Raw genomic sequence first — 24,180 nt, 5'->3', positions numbered from 1 at the left:
ACTGTTGTTTGAAGCCATTACTAAAAGCTACGTGCAAAATTTTAGCCAAATCGGATAAGAATTGCGCCCTATAGAGGCAAAATCAATCAAAAACCAAAGTATGGGCCGATATATCAATGTGTGGACCACTTACAACCGATCTACCGATCTAGTGGCTTGTCTCTATCATATTTTATTCAGGTCCAGAGAACTCTAATACAAGTAACATTTTCAGACAATAAATCTCCTTTTTATGGGCTTCAGACCGGCATATCGCTCTATATGGTAGCTAAATTGAAATATAGTCCGATCTAATCCACATTTAGGTCAGATGTCGGGAGGCTTAAAATAACCCACCGTTTTAAATTTCAGCGCAATCGGGTAACAAACAGAGCTTTTAATGGCTTCAGATCCTTTATCGGCAGATCGGTTTAGATGACAGCTATATCTAAATATAGTCCGATCTGAACCATATTTGGGTCCTATATTAGGAGGCCTAAAACTACTCACTGTTTAAAATTTCAGCGAAATCGGTTACAAAATAAAGCTTTTATGGGAGATCGGTCTTTATGGCTGCTTTATCTGAATACAGTCCGATCTGAACCATATTTAGGTCAGATATTAAGAGGCCTAAAACTACTCAACTGATTATGCGAAATCGCGTAATAAATAAAGCTTTTATGGGCTTCAGACCGTTTATCGGCAGAACGGTCTATATGGCAGCTACATCTAAGTATAGTCCGATCTGAACCATATTTGGTACAGATGTCGGGAAGCCTAAACTACTCACTGTTTAAAATTTCAGCGAAATCGGTTAAAAAATAAAGCATTTAAGGGCATTAGACCCATTATTGGCAGGTCGGTCTATATAGCAGCTATACCCAAATATGGTCCGATTGTGCCCGTTCAAGAACTTAACCAGGGGACATCAAAAGGACGTAAATGTGCCAATGTGCAAAAGAAAACCAAACAAAAAAAAAAAAAAACCGAAACCAGTGTAGATATAGTAGACCTCAAGCGTACATTTTTGTAGGAATTTTTAAGCACTATCCAACAACAATACAGATAAGTCCCTTGCAAAAAGTTTCTTCTTCATCTCTTGAGATATTCTATAGAATTTAAATTTGTTCTACAGTAAATTTGCAAACACTGTGAGTGAAAGAGGGATTTCACTCCTACCCCATCCACCAAATTAATTGCTTTACGAGTCGTGCTGTTGTGGGTTGGGCGTTGTTCACAGCGGTTTATTTGTTCAGTCTTTGTCTTAGTCAACATAGTGCATATGTCATACCTCGTCACCCACTGTGGGGATGCGAATAGAATAGTTTCTTTCTCTCTTATTTCGTCTCTTTGGATAAGAGAAAACGAGATGAATTTGCCACAATATTCAGTGTAATTCTAAAATAAATTTAAAATTCCATTTAGTTGCAATTTTCAAGTTGAATAAGGCGCGCGCGAATTGCGGTTTGAGGCTTTTTCGAACTTTGTTTTTGTGTGAGAGCAACAAAAAACAAAAACAAAGTAAATAATTTCCAGACAATGGCAAGTGGAGCCAATTGTGGGCATTTTATGATGCTAATTATTGTAGTAAACATGAATGTACTTTGCCGCGGTCACCCCGCAGGGGGCATAGTGTTTCCGAATGATGACGTCTCCAGATATCGACCAAAAATGGAGGTCGAAAATGGCTTAAGAACAAAAAGCACTCAACAACGTGGTAGTGGAATTATTATCTTTCGAGAAGAAATGCTTGCTGGCGCTCCATTGAAGCCTAATATGACGCCATCGCTTAAGGTTCATCCCAACGACAATGCAGTGAACGTAACAAAACAATCAACGTCGCCTTCTGGCACAATTGATCCTGATGAGTTTGAAGATGACGATGAAACTTTTGACCACAAACATGTAAGGGCGCGATTAAATTGTCGGTGCCGTATAGGCAGAAAATGTGCTGAAAATCAAGATTGCTAAGTTTTAAGTAATTAACATTAGAAACCTAACCCTCGTTACCTCACAACGTTATGTTAAGCTTTTTTTTTAATAAATATTTCTATAAATGTTTTTGTATGGAAGAGAATTTAATTGGTTCTACGTACGTTTTATATTACCCATTTCATAATACTTTTTGTTATCTTACCTATAAAGAGAGAAAAAAACGAGATTAATATAAAAGTGCAGTAATATAAACGAGAGGAATTTAAAACATACGAATGGCAATTAGCCGGCTAAAACCACCATGATATATTCCAATTTTAAGCCAGTAAGGAAAGGCAAGTCGAGCGGTGCCGACTGCATAATACCCTGCACCTACCCTAGAAGTACAAAGTGGGAGTAACATTTAATTTTGAATCAATTTGATGGACTACGGCGGATACTTTGAGATGGATTATTAAACAATCCATATGAAATTTCGAGCAAATACGTTGAAACTGTAATAACTAGGGTTGACAAATGACAACCATATTGCAAATTACCCAAAATCTGAGGAACATATATATAGCTACATCTGAACCGATTTCGACCAAACTCTATAGATATTGGAAAATTTTGGAAAAATTGGTCAATAAATGTGCTTGCAGTGGCTCTAGAAGTGAAAGTCATGCAATATACATATATGGCAGTTATATCTAAATCTGAACCGATTTCTATGAAATTCACCAATAATACTTAGAGTCATAAGAAAAACCTTCGTGCCAAATTTGGAGAGAATTGGTTAACAAACGAGCGCTTAAGTGCAATATTTCTTCAAAATCGGACGAACATATATATGGGAGCAATATTTAAAGTTGAACCGATTTCTACCAAATTCTACAGATATTGTGATAGACGTCGAAGAAAGCGTTGTGGAAAATTTTGGCAAGATTGATCAATAAATGCGCTTGCAGTGGCTCTAGGAGTGAAAATCTGGCGATATATATATAAGAGCTGTATCCAAATCTGAACCGATTTGTATGAAATTCGCCAGTATTGTCGGGAGTCACAAAAAATCCAACCTGCCAAGTTACAAGAGAATCGGTTGACAAATGAGCACTTAATTGCAGCATTTCTCAAAATCTGAACCGATTTTTTCCACAAATTGCGACCTGTAGTTTCTTAACAAATTAACATGGACAGACGAACAGACAGATGGACATAGCTAAATCGAATCAGAAAGTGATTCTGGGTCGATCGGTATATTTATCAATGGGTCTATCTCTCTTCCTCATACACCACAGTGGTGGTGTAGGGTATAAATGTATGAAAATTTAGGACATATTACATGGATAGAAGTCCTTTGTGTTGGAGCCGACAATAGGAAACTCAAAAGAAGTAAAAGCGTGGTAAGTTCGAGAGGCCCGAATCTTATATACCCTCCACCATGGATCGCATTTGTCGAGTTTTTTACCCGACATCTCTTCTTAGGCCAAAAAAGAATATAAGAAAAGATTTGCTCTGCTATTAGAGCGATACCAAGATATGGTCCGGTTTGGGTCACAATTAAATTATTTGTTGGAACCCGTGTAAAATGTCAGCCAATTCGAATAAGAATTGCGTCCTTTGGGGGCTCAAGAAGTAAAATAGAGAGATCGATTTATATGGGAGCTGCATCGGGGTATAGACCGATTCAGACCATAGTAAACACGTATGTTGATGGTCATGAGAGGATCCGTCGTACAAAATTTCAAGCAAATCGGATAATAATTGCGACCTCTAGAGGCTCAAGAAGTCAAGATCCCAGATCGATTTATATGGCAGCTATATCAGGTTATGAACCGATTAGAATCACACTTGGCACAGTTGTTGGATATCATAACAAAACATGTCGTGCAAAATTTTATTCCAATCGGATAAGTATTGCGCCCTCTAGAGGCTCAAGAAGTTAAGACCCAAGATCGGTTTATACGGCAGCTATCAGGTTATGGACCGATTTAAACCACATTCGGCACAGTTGTTGGATACCATAACAAAACACGTCGTGAAAAATTTCATTCCAATTTAAACCATACATAGCGCAGTTGTTGGAAGTGATACCAAAACACCATGTGCAAAATTTCAAGCAAATCGGATAATAATTGCGACCTTTAGAGGCTCAAGAAGTCAAGATCCCAGATCGGTTTATATGGCAGCTATATCAGGTTATGAACCGATTAGAATCACACTTGGCACAGTTGTTGGATATCATAACAAAACATGTCGTGCAAAATTTCATTCCAATCGGATAAGTATTGCGCCCTCTAGAGGCTCAAGAAGTTAAGACCCAAGATCGGTTTATACGGCAGCTATCAGGTTATGGACCGATTTAAACCACATTCGGCACAGTTGTTGGATACCATAACAAAACACGTCGTGCAAAATTTCATTCCAATTTAAACCATACATAGCGCAGTTGTTGGAAGTGATACCAAAACACCATGTGCAAAATTTCAGTCAAATCGGAGGAGAATTGCGCACTCTAGAGGCTCAAGAAGTCAAGACCCAAGAGCGGTTTATATGGCAGCTATATCAAAACATGGACCGATTTGGCTCATTTACAATCCCAACTGACCTACACTAATAAAAAGTATTTGTGCAAAATTTCAAGCGGTTAGCTTTACTCCTTCGAAAATTAGCGTGCTTTCGACAAACAGACGGACGGACATGGCTAGATTGACTAAAAATGAAATGACGACCAAGAATGTATATACTTTATGGGGTCTCAGAAGCATATTTCGAGGTGTTACAAACAGAATGACGAAATTAGTATACCCCCATTCTATGGTGGAGGGTAGAAAGACATACAAAATTCAGAAAAATCCATGAAATCTTTATTTAAATCGATAGTACGGTCCATATTATTTAATGTTTGAAGATTATTTCATGCAGATGATGACCGCGACTGCGCCTCAGTTGACTGGTCCTGAACGTTAAATGTTTACCAAACTTGTCTCTCAATAAGTCTATTGTTACGAGTGCTGTGTGGCATGTGGCACCGTCTTTCATTCAAGTGAAGCTCCTGCATTTTGGACAAAAAAAAAAAATGGATATCGTCTCACAATAGCGCTCACCATTCACTGTTAGGTTACAAATCGCATTCATCTTTGAAGAAGTACGGTCCAATGATTCCACCAGCCCATAAACCGCACTAAACTGTGACTTTTCTGGATACATTGGTAGCGCTTGCAATGCTTCTGGCTAATCTTCACTCCAAAATCGACAATTCTGTTTATTTACGTACCCCTTAAGCCAAAACTGAGCTTCGTCGCTGAGCACAAGAAGCGCGCGATAAACTTTCTTAACAGACCTCGCATTTTGATAATAAAATTCAATAATTCGCAAAATTTTTTCGTTTGTAAGACGACTTATGGTTAAATTATAGACCAAACTGAAGATGCGAAAACACGAAACGTGCGCGAGCTGATTAAACCAGTGTTGTCCAAAAGTTAATAGGTAAAAAGTCATCCTTTATATATGAGAGATATATCTAAATCTGAACCGATTTCAATGAAATTCGCCAGTATTGTCGGGGGTTACAAAAAAAATCCATCCTGCCAAATTTCGAGAAAATCGGTTAACAAATGAGCACTTTAATGCAGTATTTCTCAAAATTGGAACAAATATATGGGAGCTATATCCAAATCGGAACCGAATTTTTCCAATTTCAATTGGCTACGTCTCTACGCAAACAAAAATGTATGTACAAAATTTGGAGACGATCGGATGAAAATTGCGACATGACGATTGTATACAAATTTACATAGACAGACGGACAGATAGATAGACAGACGGACATAGCTAAATCGAATCAGAAAGTGATTCTGGGTCGATCGGTATACTTATCAATGGGTCTAGCTCTCTTCCTTCTGAGTGTTACAAATAATCGCACAAAGTTATAATACCCTGTACCACAGTGGTAGTGTGGGGCATAAAATTATTAATTACTTGGAGAAAGGATTATTTTATACTGAAATTTTAAGACCTATTAGATGAAAATAAGTAATTTTTCTTGAAGCCGACAATAAGGAACTCAAATGAAAAGTATTTGAAAGTAGAAAAGTTATCCAATTTACCGCCCCACCCCGAAAACCCTCTCAAACCGGACATTAACCGACCATTGCAATATTAAATGGAAGGTCTTTGGGAGAAGAGCACTAATCTGATATGAACTTGCGGGGCCAAGTGTCTAGGGCCCGTCCCACTCCCATAACGACCTCAAAATAAGATATATTTGCTAACCTTGGCAATATGGTGCTCAAATAAAAGGTGTTTCAGAGTAGAGCACGAATCTGATATCTTTTTCAGGACCAAGTATCTGCTTGGCCGCCTAAATACCTATATACCCCCTCCCCCCAAACCCGACGTATTTGTCGACTATGACAATATGGGGGTCAAATGAAAGATATTTGTCGAAGAGCTCGAATCTGATATCAAAATTCGACACCAAGCGTCTAGAAGCCGTCTTACTCCCATGACACACCCCAAATATGGCGCATTTGCCAGCCTTGACCATTTTGGGCTCAAATAAAACGTATTTGACAAAGGAGCACGATGCACGATGGGGGCCGACCCATCCCCTAAACACAGCCCAAACTTGACATATTAGCCAAATATGGCAATAAGGGGCTAAAACTAAAGGTACTTCAAATTAGAGCACGAGTCTGATATCTGTTTAAGAGGTAATTGTTTTGGGGACGCATCATCACACAAACTTCCCCTAAACCGGATATATTTAACAACCATGTCAATATGCGTTTCAAATGAAAAGTATTTGGGGAAATATTTGCGATGGTGTCCCACTCCAAAAATTATTATTATCGTACTCAAATAAAGAGTTTAAGGAATAGATTACATCTCACATCCGTAATGATCTAAAACCCTCCGAACGATATCACAAAGCCAGGGTGATTTTTTAGCTATTATCTTTTTGGCAACACTGGTTTAAACAGCTCACGCACGTTTCGTGTTTTGTTTCACAGTCAAACATCTTCAGTTTGGTCTAAAATTTACCCATGTATCGTCTTACAAACGAACAACGCTTGCAAATTATTTAATTTTATTATCAATATGCGTGCTCTTTTAAGAAAGCTAATCGCGCGCTTTGTGTGTTCAGCGACGAAGATCATTTTTGGCTCAATGGGTTCGCAAATAAGCAGAATTGTCGATTTTGGAGAGGAGATCAGCCAGAAGAGCTACCAATGTATCCAGAAAAAGTCACAGTTTGGTGCAGTTTATGGGCTGGTGGCATTATTGGACCTTACATCCTCAAAGATGATACAAATCGTAACGTAACTGTGAATGGTGAGCGCTATCGTTAGATGATATCAAACTTTTTTTTTACCCAAAATGCATGAGTTTGATTTGCATGACATGTGGTTTCAACAAGACGGTGCCAGATGCCACACAGCAAGCGCAACAATGGACTTATTGAGGTGAGTTCGGTAAACATTTTATTTCACCTTCGCGACCGGTCAATTGGCTCCCTAGATCGTGCGATTTTACGGCTGTAGAAATTTTATGTGGGGCTATGTTTAAGCTCATGTCTATACAGACAAGCCCACTTCAATTGACGCATTGGAAGACAACATTGAAGTAAGCGGATGGACCATTTGAGGCGCAGTCACGGTCGACATTTGCATGAAATAATTTCCAAACATTAAATAATATGGACCGTACTATCAATTAAAATAAAGATTTCTTGCGTTTTTCTGAATTTTTTTTTTTTTGAAAAATTTTCCTATAGCTCTTAAAAAATCATCTTTATATGAAGAAGTGGTGTACACAATTGAACATGTGAATAGATTTTTCAAGAATTGATTCCTGTAGGTGCACATAAGGCAAATTGAAGAATAGGATTATATGGGAGCAGCATCAAATGTTGGAAGTACAAAATCTCAGCTAAATCTGATAAGCATTGCGCCTTCCAGTAGCTCAACAAATACAATCACGAGTTGGGTTTATGTAGCACCCAGGGTAGCAGGTTATGAACCGATTCAGACTTAGTCAGGCATTGATAATGGAGGTCATAGGAGAAGTTGTTGTGTAGAATTTCAGCCAAGTCAGTTAAAAATTACAAATTTCAAATCCAACTTATCCAACGATGATTATAACAACAAACACAAACATCCTTTGATTTGTTTTCTATTGCGCTTATGCAACATGTCGTCTTAAAGAGCCCTGTTCAAATTCAGATGTGTGCTATACAACTTACTCTAGTTGGAATGGTTGTAAAGCCCCATGATCCATTTGACATCTCCTGCTGATGATTTTTCTTGGTCGAAAATGAAATCGCGATACAGGAAACCAGAAATGCTTCAAATGCTTCTAGCAACAACACACTCTTTGCTGATTTTTAAAGGTTTTTTTGCTACACTATTCTATGAATAGAAAGCATTAAACAATGGTCTAAAGCCGGATAATATCCTGCAAAAGTCTTCTGTTTTAGCTAAAAGTTACTATTGTCGCATTTTCAGCAGACCTTTTGCTGTGACAGCAGACTCTTGTGCTTTTTTTACAAAAATATTTCGCTGAGTGTACCTGACACGGATGTTAAAGGTCATAGGAGAAGTCATTTTAGCCAAGATTGGGTAAGAATTGCGCTCTCTTATGGCTCAAGAAGTAAAATAGAGTGATCAGTTTGTATTGGAGCTATAGTTAAACATGAACCGATGGGGAACGTTCGTAATTCCCAACGACCTACATCGATACAATGTATCTGTACAAAATGTAAAGAGAATAGAAATGTTAAGGGAATTCATTCGGTTAGACGTTGTAGCGATAGGGATGGAGGGGCGGACGAACGGACATGGCTAAATCGACCTTAAATGTCATGCCAATCACCAATACATACTTTATTGGTTCGCAGATCAATAGGTGTCTAGGTGTCACAAACGGAATGACTACACTAGTATACTCCCATAGTTTGGTGAAGAGTATAATCAATGCTTATTGCAAGCTGTTTAGATAAATATTAACAATATTTATTACCACTTTGATGTAAGCGCCTTAAAATAGGCTTCGTATTTTGTATTGTGGAACAAAATGAAATTTATTCGCTAATTGCAAGAAAAACTGAATAGAACTTTAAAGAAATAAGCAAAGGCAAAAGACTGCAGACTACTCTACATCACAATTTAAATTAGCAGATATCACCTTACCAAATATCGGGACAACGGCTCTGTAAGGGAAAATCGGGCAATATATACGTTAGTGCAGGCTCACAAAACACTCATCAAGCGGTTGTCGAAATTGCAATCTTCACAAATTCTCTTAAAACAAAATCGAACTTCTGGATTTTAGAGAAATTTTTTTTGCTCTTAAAATTCCGATTTTGACTCTAAAAATCAGAAGCTTGATTTTAAGATCCCTGTTTAAATTCAGATGTGTGCCTTACAATTTACTCTAGTTGGAATGGTTGTAAAACATCATGATCCATTTTACATCTCCTGCTGATGATTTCTCTTGGTCGAAAATTAAATCGCAATACGGGAAACCAGACCAATGCTTCTAGCAACAACACACTTTTGCTGACTTTTAAATGTTTTTTGATATACTATTCCTTGAATAGAAAACATTTAACAATAGTTTAAAAACCGGCCAATATCCTGCAATTTGCTTTTATTTAAAACTAGCTGAACCGGGCCCGCTCCGCTGCGCCTTCTTTTACTTTATATGGAACAAAATTATTCTTTAAATATTTATTTTCGACATTTAAAGAGCTTTTAGTGAAATATCATGCTACGAAAATAGTACATATTTGTATGTATATCGCTTGGCTAGCAGTTAAACAATTTAAATGCCTTTCTCTGAATCCCATATGATCTTTAGTGATTTATGAATTCGCTCAACGGATTTAGGGTCATTTGAGTTTGGATGTTAGATGTACTCCATTCTTAAGAGACTTTATTTTAGCCCGGTATTCTCATCGGGATTATGGGAGTAAGAAGGCTCCCAGGGTGGCTGCTTGTGGTTTTAGGGGGAAGTGTGGATCCTCAGAAACGTAGTCCCGAAAGTGGGTATGAATTTCTACTCCCAAATACCTTTCATTTGAGTCCCATATTGCGTTGACCCCCGATTTATGGGTGTTTTCGGGGTGAGTTGGGGACCAAATATCCGCATCGTGCTCTTCTCTCAAATACCATTTATTTTAATCCAAGATTGCCGTTTGTTAGAGAGAAGTTTATGGGATGAGGTGTGCCCCAAACACTTGGCCCCAAAACTGGTTATAATATACATTTTCTAATCTCAAATACCTTTAATTTGGTCGTTAAGTTTGTACTCCTGGGGAAGGGGCGGTGACCCATATACATGGTCCCACATTTTGATATCAGATTAGTATTCTACTCCCAAATCCCTTTACTTGAGACCCATATTGCGATGGTCAGTAAATAATTGCTGTTTGTGATGTATTTTGTGTAGACACCTTGAAAATTGGTATCTAAAGTGGGTATCAATTGCATGCTCTACACCCCAATACCTTTTATTTGAGCCCCACATTGACATGATCGGTAAATATGCCCGATTTAGGGATGTTTTGGGGAGTGGGCGGTCCCCAAAACACTAAGCCCTAAAAATATATCAGCATCGTGCTTATTAATCTCATATATCTAAAAATATATCAGCACCGTGCTCTATTCTCATGTATCTATATATCATTTATTTCAACCCCATAATGACATTGGCCTTAAAAATTGGATATCAAATTCGTTTTCTAATCTCAAATACCATTCACTTAAACCCTTTAGTGAAACAGCCGGCAAATATGTCCGGTTTGGCGTATGGACCCTAAAAACTATGAATATCGAGCTCCACTGTCTTGAAGACCCAAATTGTCGTGGTGAGCAAATATGGGGGTTGTTATGGTGGTGGGACGTCCCCTAGACAGTTGGTCCCGAATGTTGATGTCAGATTCATAGTCTTCTCCCAAATACCCTTCATTTGAGCCCAATTTTTCCATAGTCGGCAATCATGACCGGTTTGGGGGATGGTGCGGCCACTCAGTGACTTGGCTTTGAAAATATAGATCAGATTCGTGTTACTCTAAAAAACCTCTTATTTGAGCCCAATATTGCAATGGTCAGCAAATACTTCCTATTTGGGTTGTGTTATGGGGTGGCGCCATAAACACTTTTCCCGAATATTGATATCAGATTCTTGCCTTACTTCCAAAGACCTTTCATTTGAGCCCCATACTAATATGGTCGTAAATTTGTCCTCTTTGGGGGATGTTCTCGTGAGGGGGCGGCCCCCAAACACTTGGTGCCACATCTGGATATCAGATTCGTATTCTACACTCAAATAGCTTTTTTTAAGCCCCATATTCCCATGAAGTAAACAAGTCCTGTTTGGGGGGTGTTTTGGGGAAGGGATGGACCCCCAGAATCTTGGCTCCACATTTGGATTTCAGATTCGTATTTTACTCGCAAATACCTTTCATTTGAGTCCCATATTGCCATGGTCGATATATATGTCCGATTAAGGGGTGTTTTGGTGGTTGGGGTGGTCCAACAATTGGATATCAGATACGTTCTCTAATCTAAAATACCTTTCATTTGAGTCATATATTGTCATGATTGGTGGATGGGGCGCCCCCCTAGGTACCCCATTCGATATTTGGATATCAAATTTTTGTTTGTAGGTTACTATAAGAGAGCACACAAAATTTCTCTTAAATCGCACCACCCATCTCCGAGATCTGGCGTTTCTGAAAATTGGCGTAAGGGGGAGGGTCCGCTCCCCCTTCAGATAACAACAAATGTATTACCCTTTTTTCACCACGGGATCATTATGCACCATCTGTGAAAATTTCAAGAAAATCGGTTCAGCCGTTTCTGAGTCTATAAGGAAAACACAAACAAACCTTCTAACAAACACAAATTGATTTTTATACCCTCCACCATAGGATGGGGATATACTAATTACGTCATTCTGTTTGTAACACCTCGTGACATTCTTAGTCGAACTAGCCATGTCCGTCCATCCGTCCGTCTGTCTGTCGAAAGCACGCTAACTTTTGAAGGAGTAGAGCTAGCCGCTTGAAACTTTGCACAAATGCTTATTATTGGTGTAGGTCGGTTGAGATTGTAAATGGGCCAAATCGGTCCATGCTTTGATATAGCTGCCATATAAACCGATCTCGGGTCTTGACTTATTGAGCCTCTAGAGGGCGCAATTCTGGTCCGATTTGCCTGAAATTTTGCACATAGTGTTTTGATATCACTTCCAACAACGGTACTAAGTATGGTTCAAATCGGTTTATAACCTGGTATAGCTGCCATATAAACCGATTTGGGGTCTTGACTTATTGAGCCACTAGAGGGCGAAATTATTATCCGATTTAGCTGAAATTTTGCATGAGGTGTTTTTTTATAACTTCCAACACTGGTACTAAGTATAGTTCAAATCGGTTTATAACCTGGTATAGCTGCCATATAAATCGATTTAAGGTTTTGACTTCTTGAGCCACTAGAGGGCGCAATTATTATCCGATTTAGCTCAAATTTTGCATGAGGTGTTTTGTTACAACTTTCAACAACTGTGTTAAGAATAGTTAAAATCGGTCCATAACCTGATATAGCTGCCATATAAACCGATCTGGGGTCTTGACTTCTTGAGCCACTAGAGGACGCAATTATTATCCGATTTAGCCGAAATTTTGCATGTGGTGTTTTGTTATAAATTTCAACAACTGTGGTAAGAATAGTTCAAATCGGTCCATAACCTGATATAGCTGCCATATAAACCGATCTGGGGTTATTGGGGCGCAATTCTTATCCGATTTGACTGAAATATTGCATAAAGTGTTCTGTTATGACTTCCAACAACTGTATTAAGAATGGTTTAAATCAGTCCATATCAGTCAGTCTTTTACTGGTTTTTTCTTAGAACATACGAGCCAATTGAAATCTTAAAATACATATCTGCTAAATCAGTTCTTTAAGTTATGTCATTATTCAAGCACTAATTTGAGTTCGCTTGACTTTGGCTTTTCCTTACATGACACATTATTGAAAATTTCCTCCACTATGTCATATAACATAACCTCTATTTAAAAAAGTTATTGTTTACAGAAGTAACCTTACTCTGAATTTTATTCTGGGAATTTACGCCACTCTTAAAAATAGGAAATATTCCGACCACAATTCTAAAAACTTTTTTTGCCGATTGAGATTTTGATGTGGCTTTTATGTTTACAATATAGAAATGCTGAGTATTATGAATAAAAAATATAATTTCAAAATCAAGGCGTTCGGCATAAACAATCAGAGGGTTGTTAATTTAGTTCCATGCTAAGAGTTGGACAATTAAAAGTGATTTTTTTTTTTACTTAGCCAGCTTTAAAAATTTTAAAATGTACTCAAATATGACGGCCAATAATTGTAAAATTGCCATACTACTCTTCATTGTGTTAATGATTGTGCCAATTTTATGCAGACTGCATCGAAGAGATAATTTGACAAATGAAAACAGCAACAATCACTCAACACACCATTTGAGATTGGACGACACCAACAAATCGGAAGAAACAATCAAAGTTAATGGTCACCAGCTTACAAATACTCTTAATAACCAAAGTATCAGCAGAACACCAGATGTAACAGACACAACAAATCGTAGCCAAAATTTGTTAATATTTAAGAAAAAGCCGCCTGAGAGCAGCTCTGAAACCTCAACATCAGGATCCCTGCAAACAGTAACACCTGCCAAATTGCAGCGGACAGAAAGCAGTGCTGAAACATTAAAATCAACAGTGCCTCCTAACAAATCACAAGCGACAAAGTTTGCAGCTCAAGAAGCGGACGATGATGATAGTGAAATTTTTAATTGGAGATTTACCACAAGAGCACTACCAAATTGTAAATGCAAAATGTTAAATAAATGTATCGAAAGTACCAATTGCTGACAAACATTTGAAAAAGAAAAATCTTAAAATTTTTTTTATTTGTATTTTATACTAGCTAAACCGGGCCCGCTGTGCCTTCTTTTACTTTATATGGAGTAAAATTATCCTTTGAAAAATTTATTTTCGACAAATAAAGAGCGGCTTAAGGATCATCTAAGTTTGGATGTTAGATGTACTCCATTCTTAAAAAGACTTTATTTGAGCCCGAGATTCTCATGGGGGTTTTTGGAGTGGAAAGGCCCCCAGGGTGTTGGTTGGAGGGATTAGGGGTTGGTCCTGAAAGGGGGTATGCACTTCGTGGACTACTCCCAAATGCCTTTGATTTCAGTCCCATATTGCCATGATCGGTAAATACGTTTGTCCGATTTAGGGTTTTTTTCGGCGGTGAGGTTGTCCCCCAGGCACTTAGTCCTGAAAAAAATATCAGCTTCGTGCTTTATTCTAAAATACCATACCATTTATTTAAACCCTATATTTCCATTGGTTTAAGGTGGTTATCAAATTCGTTTCCTAATCGCAAATACCTTTCATTTTGGCCACATATTGCCATGATCAGTAAATTTGTACCCCTTCCCCAAAACATCTCAGGGGAAGGGGCGTTGCCCCAAATACATGGTCCCATATTTGGATATCAGATTCGTATTCTACTCCCACATAAATTTATTTGAGCCCCATATTGCGATGATCAGTGAATAATTGCTGTTTGTAGTGTATTTTTGGAAAGGGGTAGACCCTCAGAAAATTGGTCGCTGAAGTGGGTGTCAATTTAATGCTTTGGTCTCTGGCCGGTAAATATGTCCGATTTAGGTCTGTTTTGGGAGTGGGGTGGTCCCTTAAACACTAAGCCCTGAAAATAATTCAGCATCGTGTTCTATTCTCAAATATCATTTTTTATTTGAACCCCTTATTGCCTCGAAGTAGGATATCAAATTTGTTTTCTAATCTCAAATACCTTTCATTTAAACCCCTTATTGCAAAAGTCAGCAAATAAGTCTGGTTTGGGGTATGGGCCCTAAAAACTATCAATATCGAGATCATTATCTTTAAAACCCAAATTGCCATGGCGAGCAAATATATTCTATTTGGGGGTTGTTATGGGAGTGGGACGTCCCCTAGACACTTGGTCCCGAATGTTGACTTCAGATTCATGATCTACTCCCAATTACCTTTCATTTGAGCCCCATATTTCTATACACGGCAAAAATATTCGGTTTGGGGGTGTTTTGTTGGATAGGGCGGCCACTCAGTGACTTGGCTCCGAAAATATCTATCAGATTCGTTTTCTACTCTAAAATACCTCTTAATTGTGTCCCATATTGCAATTTTCAGCAAATACGTTCTATTTAGGTGGTGTTATAGGGGTGGGATGGCCCCCTAAACCCCGAATATTGATATCAGATTCGTACTTTACTCCCAAAGGTCTTTCATTTGAGCCCCATATTGCTATGGTCGTAAATTTGTCCTGTTTGGGGCTGTTTTGGGAAGGGGTGGCTTCCCAAACATTTTGTCGCACATTTGAATATCAAATTCGTATTCTACACTCAAATATCTTTTATTTGAGATTCATATTGCCATAGTCAGTAAAAAAGTTCTATTTGGTGGTGTTTTGGAGAAGGTATGACCAGCCAGAATCTTGGTCCCACATTTGGATATCAGATTGGTATTCTACTCGCAAATACCTTTCATTTGAGTCCCATACTATCATGGATGCCGCATTTGGATATCAGATTCGCATTTAACTCGCAAATACCTTTCATTTGAGTCCCATGTTGCCATGGGCGGTTAATATGTCCGATTTTGCGGTGTTTTGGGGGTTGGGTTGGTCTCTCAAACACTTGGTCCGACAATTGGATATTCTCCACCCTAGGATGGGGGCATACTAATTTCGTCATTCTATTTCTAACAGCTCGAAATATGGGCCTAAGATCCTATAAAGTATATATATTCTTGATCGTCATGACATTTTAAGTCGATCTGGCCATGTCCATCCGTCTGTCTGTCGAAAGCACGCCAACTTTAGAAGGAGTTAAGCTAGACGCTTGAAATTTTGCCCATATATATCTTATTAGTGTAGGTCGGTTGGGATGGTAAACGGGCCAAATCGGTCCATGTTAGCTGCCATATAAACCGATCTTGGGTCTTGACCTCTTAAGCATCTAGAGGGCGGAATTCTTATCCGATTTGTCTTTTGTGCTTTGGTATTACTTCCAACAACGATGCTTAATATGGTTCAAATCGGTTCATAACCTGATATAGCTGCCATATAAACTGACCTTGGGTCTTGACTTCTTCAGCTTATAGAGGGCATAATTCTTATACGATTTGGCTGTAATTTTGCACTAGGTGTTTTGGTGTACCTTCCACACACTGTGCTAAATATGGTTTAAATCTGTTAATAACCTGGTATAGCTGCCTTAAAAACCGATTTTGGATCTTGAATTCTTGAGCCGCTAGAGGGCGCAATTCTCATCCGATTTGAAATTTTCCACATAGTGTTTTGGTATCACTTCCAACAACTGTGTTAAGTATGATTTAAATCGGTTCATAATCTGGTATAGCTGCCATATAAACTGATCTCGGATCTTGACTTCTTGAGCCAATAGAACGCGCAATTCTCATTCGATGTGGCCGACATTTTGCATGAGGTGTTTTGTTCTGACTTCCAATAACTGTGCTAAGTATGGCGCAAATCGGCTCATAACCAGATATAGCTGCCATATAAATCGATCTCGGATCTTGACTTCTTGAGGCACTAGAGGGCGCAATTCTCATTTGGAAGAAATTTTGTACAACGGCTTCTCTCATGGCCTTCAACATACGTGTTTAATATGGTCTGAATCGATCAATAGCTTGATGAAACTCCCATATAAACCGATCTCCCAATTTCGCTTCTTGAGCCCCTACAAGGCCCAATTCTTATCCGAATGAACTGAAATACACAATGACTTCTACAATGTTCAACATTCATTTATGATCCGAATCGGACTATAACTTGATATAGCTCCAATAGCATAACAGTTCTTATTCAATATTCTTTGTTTGCCTAAAAAGAGATACCGAGCAAAGAACTCGGCTAATGCGATCTATGGTGGAGGGTATATAAGATTCGGTCCGACCGAACTTAGCACACTCTTACTTGTTTTATTCTTTTTTAGATCCCCACTAAGGCATTTTGTAACGCTACTGGTATTATTATAACGATTTATGGTACGATTCATAAACACTTTGTTCACCTTGAGGTATTTGAGTTCGCCAACAATAGCCATTTATGATTTTCCAGCCATATAGAAGGCAGTCACACTTTTGCGCGTGAACTTCATAGCGAATAACTTTCTCTTTTAATAAGCTCAAACGCTTGTTAACAACATAGTGAGCTATTAATTAACTGAAAATCATATTGGTTAAATTTTTAGTTTGACATATATGTCTGAACTTGGTCATACTTTCATCTGAAGTTACTTCGTTGAAATTCCTGGAAACATTGAATATCAGAAAAAGAAAAACGGGTATCAGAAAGTTTCCTAGAAAAATGAAAATTTTATAAAAATTCTTATGAAAAAATATGTCAATGAAATTTTCTTTGAAAAATTAATTTCAAAATAAGACAAAATGTTACTCCTGCATATAAAACGATACGATATCTCACTATCTTTACGATGTCTAGAGTTTGTTTGTTGCATTTTCTTCGATAACAACAATAAATTATAATTTACATAAATGTTAGTATCTCACGAAAGCTGAACAAGTTTCATGCTCTCTTCCGCGTACGGATTGGGCAGTGAATCGATTGATAGCAACTTTAGATTGATCAGAGATACAAACAAAGATCAGTAACATTTCAGCTCTTAAAGCAAACCTACTAAACCTTGTGCTGCAAGTTCAGACAAAACAGTGAAACTTCAAAGCGATATAGAATGTCCAATTTGAACAGTAATTGGAAAGGCATTTTTCTTATTTTTGCTCTACTAAATCTGCATAGGAACTGTTTTGGATACAAATCAGTTAAACAAAATGAAATTTCCTATAATTCTACTACGGAAGCAATTAGCTCGCAACTTAAAAAGTCTTCAACAAATGACGGTGTAACTGAGCTAAAGACAGATATGGATAGACAAAGGCTGGAGAATGTTTTCGAAAATATTTTAATGCGTAAAAGTATTACACCGATTATAAAAGTGAATTCCCACGTACTGAACCTGAAAAAATTTAAATCTCACCTTGCTTCAACTACCCCCATGCCAAGGACAACTACGACTGAGGATAGCGTTAAAGCACAGCAGATTTCAGATTTTTTTGAAGAGCTTTTAAGGCGTCAAGGTAATTCTGCTAACGAAAACAATACGAAAATACCAAGGGCCATCATGGAAGTACAACGGAATGAAACTATGAAAACTATGAAAAACAACGATGACGATGATGATGATGATATAGATGATGAAGGATTTACCAGAAGACTTGCTTCACGAACCCTGAGAAACTGTGTATGTAGAAATTTCGATGGTAGCTGTTCAAAATCCAAAACCTGCTGAGAATATTGATAATTGTTAAGAACACCTTTTGTCATGCAACACAGTACATCTGTTGTAAAAATTAAAAAAAAACATTAATAAAAATAAAAACATTTAACACCTTTGTAGTGCAAACAGTAGCAGCAAATCCTTTTTTTATTTATGAATAAGAATTAGCGCCATAAATCAATTTCGAAAAAAAAACGTTTAACCCACGCTAGTAAAATATACATATGTATAGAAGTGTGTAAAAAACCGCTTTACACTCTATACGCGTGGGTAGCAAAAAGCTTGAATTAAAAAGTCCAATAAGTACACTAGTCTACTTAAAATTAACGGAGTGAGGAGATACAGCGCGCGAACTAAATAAAGGTTCACCCAAACACTTAATGAAAAAACAAATAAACATTTTAGAAATGCATATTTTACTAGCCCACACAGGCACGCTCCAAAAGAACAGTGACAGTGCAACAAAACACGAAACGTGCGTGCGCTGTTTAAACAAGTGTTGCCAAAAAGATAATAGCAAAAAAATCACCCTTTATATGGAAGCTATATCTTAGTCTGGACCGCATTTGTTCTCCTTGGTCGGAATACATGGATAGACAGACAGACGGACATAGCTAAATCGAATCAGGAAGTGGTTCTAAGTCGATCGGTATACTTATCAATGGGTCTAGCTCTTCTCCTTCTTAGCGTTGCAAACAAATGCACATAGTTATAATGACCTGTACCACAGTGGTGGTGTTAGATTAGATTAAGTTACCCTTAAAAGAGGGTGCGTATATTAATCCGCCCCATGCCTCTACGGACATACACCTAAGCTAGTAATCGGCTTGTTGTACGCTCTTAATACTAAAAAAAGTAACCTCGAAAAAGAAAATCTGTTTTTCCAAGCCACGCCCCTAAGCTGGTTCATATCTGGTATTCTGTCCCCGTGTAAGTGCCGGTTTCTATTAGACGCGAAAGCCGGGCAATGACATGCTGCAACGTCTCATCATCTTCCCCACATGACCTACAGATGCCATCACTTGCCGCACCGATTTTGCATAAATCGGTAGTCCTATGTGTCCCATTATGATACCGAGAGCTATACTGACCTCCTTCTTACATTCTTTAAGTAGTAGCCTTGCCTTCGTCTTACCGACCATTTCGGTGTTCCTCAGTGTTGCATGCGCATTCGTCGCCCACGCCCTTAAATCGGACTGCGTCGACCCGAAAGGCTTCGGGTTAACAAAGTATATTGACGGCGGTTCTCTGCCAAATCGTCTGCTTTCTCTTTCCCAGTTACTCCGCTATGGCCCGGCACCCGAACGATGCGGATTTTGCCATCCTCAGAGAAGGCATTAATCTCCTTCTTACATTTCAAGACTGTTCGTGATCTTACCGTCCTGGTTGTTATTGCCCTTATGACCTGATTACTGTCCGTAAAAATGTTCCAACTGGACGCCCTCGCGTTAACACCATTCCACCCCACGCATTCCGTGATCGCCCGGATCTCCGCCCGCAGGACAGGCAGTCTAAAAAAGATCATAGTCCCTGGGTTCACAAAGTAGACCCCCAGGCCCACTCTGTCCTCGAGTTGTGATCCGTCCGTGTCACATGATCTTCCAGATGACAATACTTTGGTTCCGTCAATCCAAGAAAAGTGTCGTCTCAAGTATTCGATCGGAAACGTCTTCCATTCCTTTCAGGTTTCCTTTCGTCGCCTCGATTATACCACGAAGGTATCCTTGGTCCATTCTACCATTGCCTTAAGTCTCATAAGCGCATTGGCTGCCTCACCCGCTCTTGTAGAGCCAGTGGACTATCCTAGGATTCCGGCCCCATTTCGAGCCCATGACCCGTCTATATAGTGCCTCACATCTGTGAACCTTCTCAGCATGCTCCTGAATTTGCCACTTCCAATTCAATTTCCTGCCCAAGATCACACCTAAGTGCAATGCGTTAAATTGACCCACCTTCGTGTTCCTCGTGAACAGGCATATTTCAGTCTTCTTTGGGTTAACATTGAGACCTCAGAGTCTAGCTAATATGACATATGCAAGATCCTTTCGGCCCTTCTGCATAGCTGGTTCGAATCTTAGCCCTTAGAAGTATTATAACATCGTCTGCGTGGCAGACGGGTTCTAATCCCTCCTCAGTCAGCATCCGTAATAGGCAGAGATGGGCAATGGTTAAATACCCAAAAGGTATTTACCCGGTAAATTGGGTAAATACCCATTTATACCCAAAAACTGGGTATTTATAACTTTGCAAATATCTTGAGTATAAAAACATTTTCCCAAAATTTTTTGATGATTTCGTATTCTTTGTATATAAACCTGACCTTCTGATCTCATAAAATCGGATTTTAGCCGCTATATAGACCGATCTCCATCCCCAAAGACTTGAGCAATAGATTGGTAATTTTTCATCCGATTTCGATGAACCATTTCTGTGAAGTGTGGTTCAGATCGGACTGTAAGTGGATATAGCTGCCCTATAGACCGACCGCCCGATCTACCGATATAGTGTATTGAGGCCATAAAACATCCATTTATTACCAGAATTCGATGAAATTTGACACAATGTGTTCTAGTAGATCCCTACCCTTTTCTGTTAAGTAGTTTGTGTACAAACTACAGGTCGCAGTTTTCATCCGATCGTCTTCAAATTTGGTACAGGCATGTTTTTCGGCATAGAGACTAAGCCTATTGAAATTGGAAATAATCGGTTCAGATTTAGATATATGTTCGTCCGATTTGCAGTAATAATGCAATAAAATGGTCATTTGTAAACCGATTCTCTAGAAATTTGGCAGGAATGGGTTTCTAATGACTCTCGACTTTGCTGGTGAATTTTATAGAAATCGGTTCTGATTTAGACATAGCTCTGATGTATATATATCGCCCGATTTTCACTTCTATGGCCTTTGCAACCGCATTTATTGACCAATCTGGCCAAAATGTTGTGCAACGCTTTCCTCGACTACTTTCACAATATCTACAAAGTTTGCTTGAAATCGGTTCAGATTTAGATATAACTCTCATGTATATGTTCGTCCGATTTTCAGAAATATTGACTAATAACTCTCTACATTACTAATGGATTTCATTGAAATCGGTTCAGATTTAGATATTGCTGTCACTTATATACATCGTCTGATTTTCACTTCTATGGTCTTTGCAAGCGCATTTATTAACCAATCTTGTTCATCCTATTTAGATGAAATTTGGTACAACGAGTTCTGGTACACCTCAAAACCTTTTTGTTGAATATCGTTTAGATCGGACCATATTTGGATATAGCCGTTATATAGACCGATCTACGCCTTGGAATCGAAGGATTCTTCTATTTTATGCACAACCTTGTGCAGAGCAGTCTTCACCGACCTTCCCCTGACATAGAAATGCTGTTAGTATTTGAGCAGTTCGCTGGATGTGCTACTCTTTATCATGGTGTCCACAATACGTTTCATGATTTTGAGTAGAAAGGACTCGTAGGCCTATGGTGACGCATAACTTGCTATACCAGGGTTGGGTAGAAATACTACCCTTGCCTCCTGCCAGGCTTTCGGAGTATATGCTAGTCCCAGGGACGTGCCCATGTTCCATGGTTTTGAGTAGAAAGAACGTAAGGCTTAGAGCTCTGTAGGTCATTGGTGTCGCATGACTTTTCTTGCCGGGATTGGGTATAAATACCACCCTTGCTTCCCGCCTGGCTTTCGGAGTATATGCAAGTCCTAGACACGCTGTGATTGGCCAGGTGGGGCGCCTGATAGTCTGCCTCCTTCTTTAGTAACGCCGGAAATATTTTATCAGGTTCGGGTGACTTAAATGGTTTGAATCTCCTCAAGGATTCCTTCACCATAAATTCTGTAATGATAAACCTTCGATTTTCATCATTATTCGAAGATTTCGGTGTCTCCGTGGGTCCCGCCGTATACTGTGAAATATGGGTTTTCATCTAAAACGTCCATTGTTTCTGTTCTCACTCCCATGTCGTCTAAAGTTTCAGTTTGGTTATGGGTTTTTGAGAGAAACTCTTTCATCTTGGCGGCGTCATTAACACTATCGACCTGTTAGCAGAAAATCTTCCAGGAAGCACGATTTGCTGCTCTGGTAATATTATTGTATTCCTTGAGCCGTGTGTAATACACATCCCAATATACATCCGCTTTTTTGCGACATGCTCTGTTAAAAAGTCTGCGGTCTCTTTCCCAATATTGCGAATCGCCACGGTCATCCAGGGTTTTTCTTGGGCTGATTTCCTATCTCGAAGAGGACAACTATCTTCGAAAGACCCCACCAGAGCAGTCTTAATCCTGTTGACATTTTCGTCAATGTATTCTATGCTTGGACAAGCTACAGCGGTGGTGTAGGATATAAAAATATTTTCAATTAAATAAAATGTGGTCGTTTGAATTGGTAACAACTCATGTTGTTACCAATCTAGCTATCCTTTAGTGTCAACCTTATACCACAATGACTATAATTATGAGGAATGACTCCTCTACGACTAATGCTCCAGATTTAATGAAATAATGATGTGGTTTAAAAGACACATACAAAAGCCCAAAGAGCTTTAAAACATTTATAGTCTGTTTGAAATCACCACATATAGATATGTGGCTCTATATGGTGACTCTAAGATCCTAATAATATCAAGCTCGACAACAATATAAAAGGAACTCTTTCAATCTATTCTTTTCCAGCAAGTGTACTGATCTAACGCTATTATATTTGAAGGATAAGTAATAAAAAAAACGGACACAAATAAAATGTTGATGTTTAATTGCATTTGGAGCCCGATTTTATTAATTTTCATCTTCAGCAATGCACAGAATTGCATTTTCGGAAATATGCTCGGTGATCGCAAAATGCCAAGGTAAGATTTGTGTCAAATATTGCTAAAGTCTAAGCTATAGTAATTTAAGGCATATTTCAGCTCGATAAACCCAAAATGGGCTGAAAGGAATCAAAAACCTATAGCCATTAGCCCAATCAATGAGCTGTCAAAAACTGCTCCTTATCCAAATAAACTCAACACTATCATCAAATCAGCAAAGCAAAGCTCACAAGTAGCACTTCAAAATTTTGGAGTAACATATCCCAATCCAATTGTGGATGGTGTGGGACAAAAACATCTCCTCGAATCATTTCAAACAACTCTGAAGCAGCAAAAACAATCGAGCTTGTCAAAACGAAAAGAAAAGGAGTTGCAAGAGAAAAAGATAAATGATTTTTTTCAAAACGTGTTAATGAATCGCAAGATGCGAGTACCTAATAACAAAAACAAGTTTAACAATAAAATCAAGGCTGCAATGCAAAGATCCAAAGACTCATTACACAAAATGGGAGTTCCAAGTCATAGTGCTATATTCGATGAAGATAGTCAGAAACAGCTTTTGCAGTTTTACAAGCAAATACTGAAGCGGCAAAGTGACCATCCTGATGACGATGACGACGACGATGGTGAATATAATGTTAAAAGATTTCATCTTGCGGTTATGAGAAATTGTGCAAAAGTAATAAACAATCGATGTGCAGCGGCAAGAAAAAAAAATTTTAGGAAATTGGTGTAGCTGTTAAGATTTTGAAACAAATGGTATTTTTATTTAAAATAATAAGATTTTAAAGAAAAAATTGTTAAATAAAATTTAATTTCTTTTTTTTAATGAATAACATAAAGGATTTAAATTTTTAGTTATTCCATCGCATTAAAGGTGAGTATGTACGTTTTTTATAGCAGTGATTCAGTTCAAATGTTATGAGACATAACCATTTATAACTGTGTATTTTTATTTGTTTTTACCATAATTGAGATGGCACAATAACACAGGCTAAATTTGGCCTA

At 38.3% G+C, this 24,180-nt stretch overlaps 1 protein-coding gene across 5 annotated transcripts; it reads left to right on the top strand.

Moving 5' to 3' along the window:
• The first annotated feature begins 1,301 nt into the window (after positions 1 to 1,301).
• Positions 1,302 to 23,914, top strand: LOC106089810 (uncharacterized). 5 transcript variants are annotated; one of them, XM_013255804.2, is made up of 3 exons: positions 1,302 to 1,884; positions 23,039 to 23,211; positions 23,272 to 23,914. In XM_013255804.2, exons 2-3 carry the CDS (start codon positions 23,105 to 23,107, stop codon positions 23,906 to 23,908), a joined length of 744 nt encoding a protein of 247 aa, XP_013111258.2. In that variant the 5' UTR covers positions 1,302 to 1,884; positions 23,039 to 23,104; the 3' UTR covers positions 23,909 to 23,914. The 5 variants fall into 5 exon arrangements, with proteins under 5 accessions (XP_013111258.2, XP_059223380.1, XP_013111255.2 ...); XM_059367397.1 differs by lacking the exon at positions 23,272 to 23,914 and having other exon boundaries at positions 1,393 to 1,884; positions 23,039 to 23,065; XM_013255801.2 differs by lacking the exons at positions 23,039 to 23,211; positions 23,272 to 23,914 and adding an exon at positions 13,366 to 13,855 and having other exon boundaries at positions 1,393 to 1,884.
• The last annotated feature ends 266 nt before the right edge of the window (positions 23,915 to 24,180 follow it).

This window comes from Stomoxys calcitrans, chromosome 4, assembly GCF_963082655.1.
Source record: "Stomoxys calcitrans chromosome 4, idStoCalc2.1, whole genome shotgun sequence".
Classification (NCBI taxonomy): domain Eukaryota; kingdom Metazoa; phylum Arthropoda; class Insecta; order Diptera; family Muscidae; genus Stomoxys; species Stomoxys calcitrans.
Note: the sequence above shows the minus strand (reverse complement) of the source record. Positions and strands in the feature narration are given on the sequence as shown.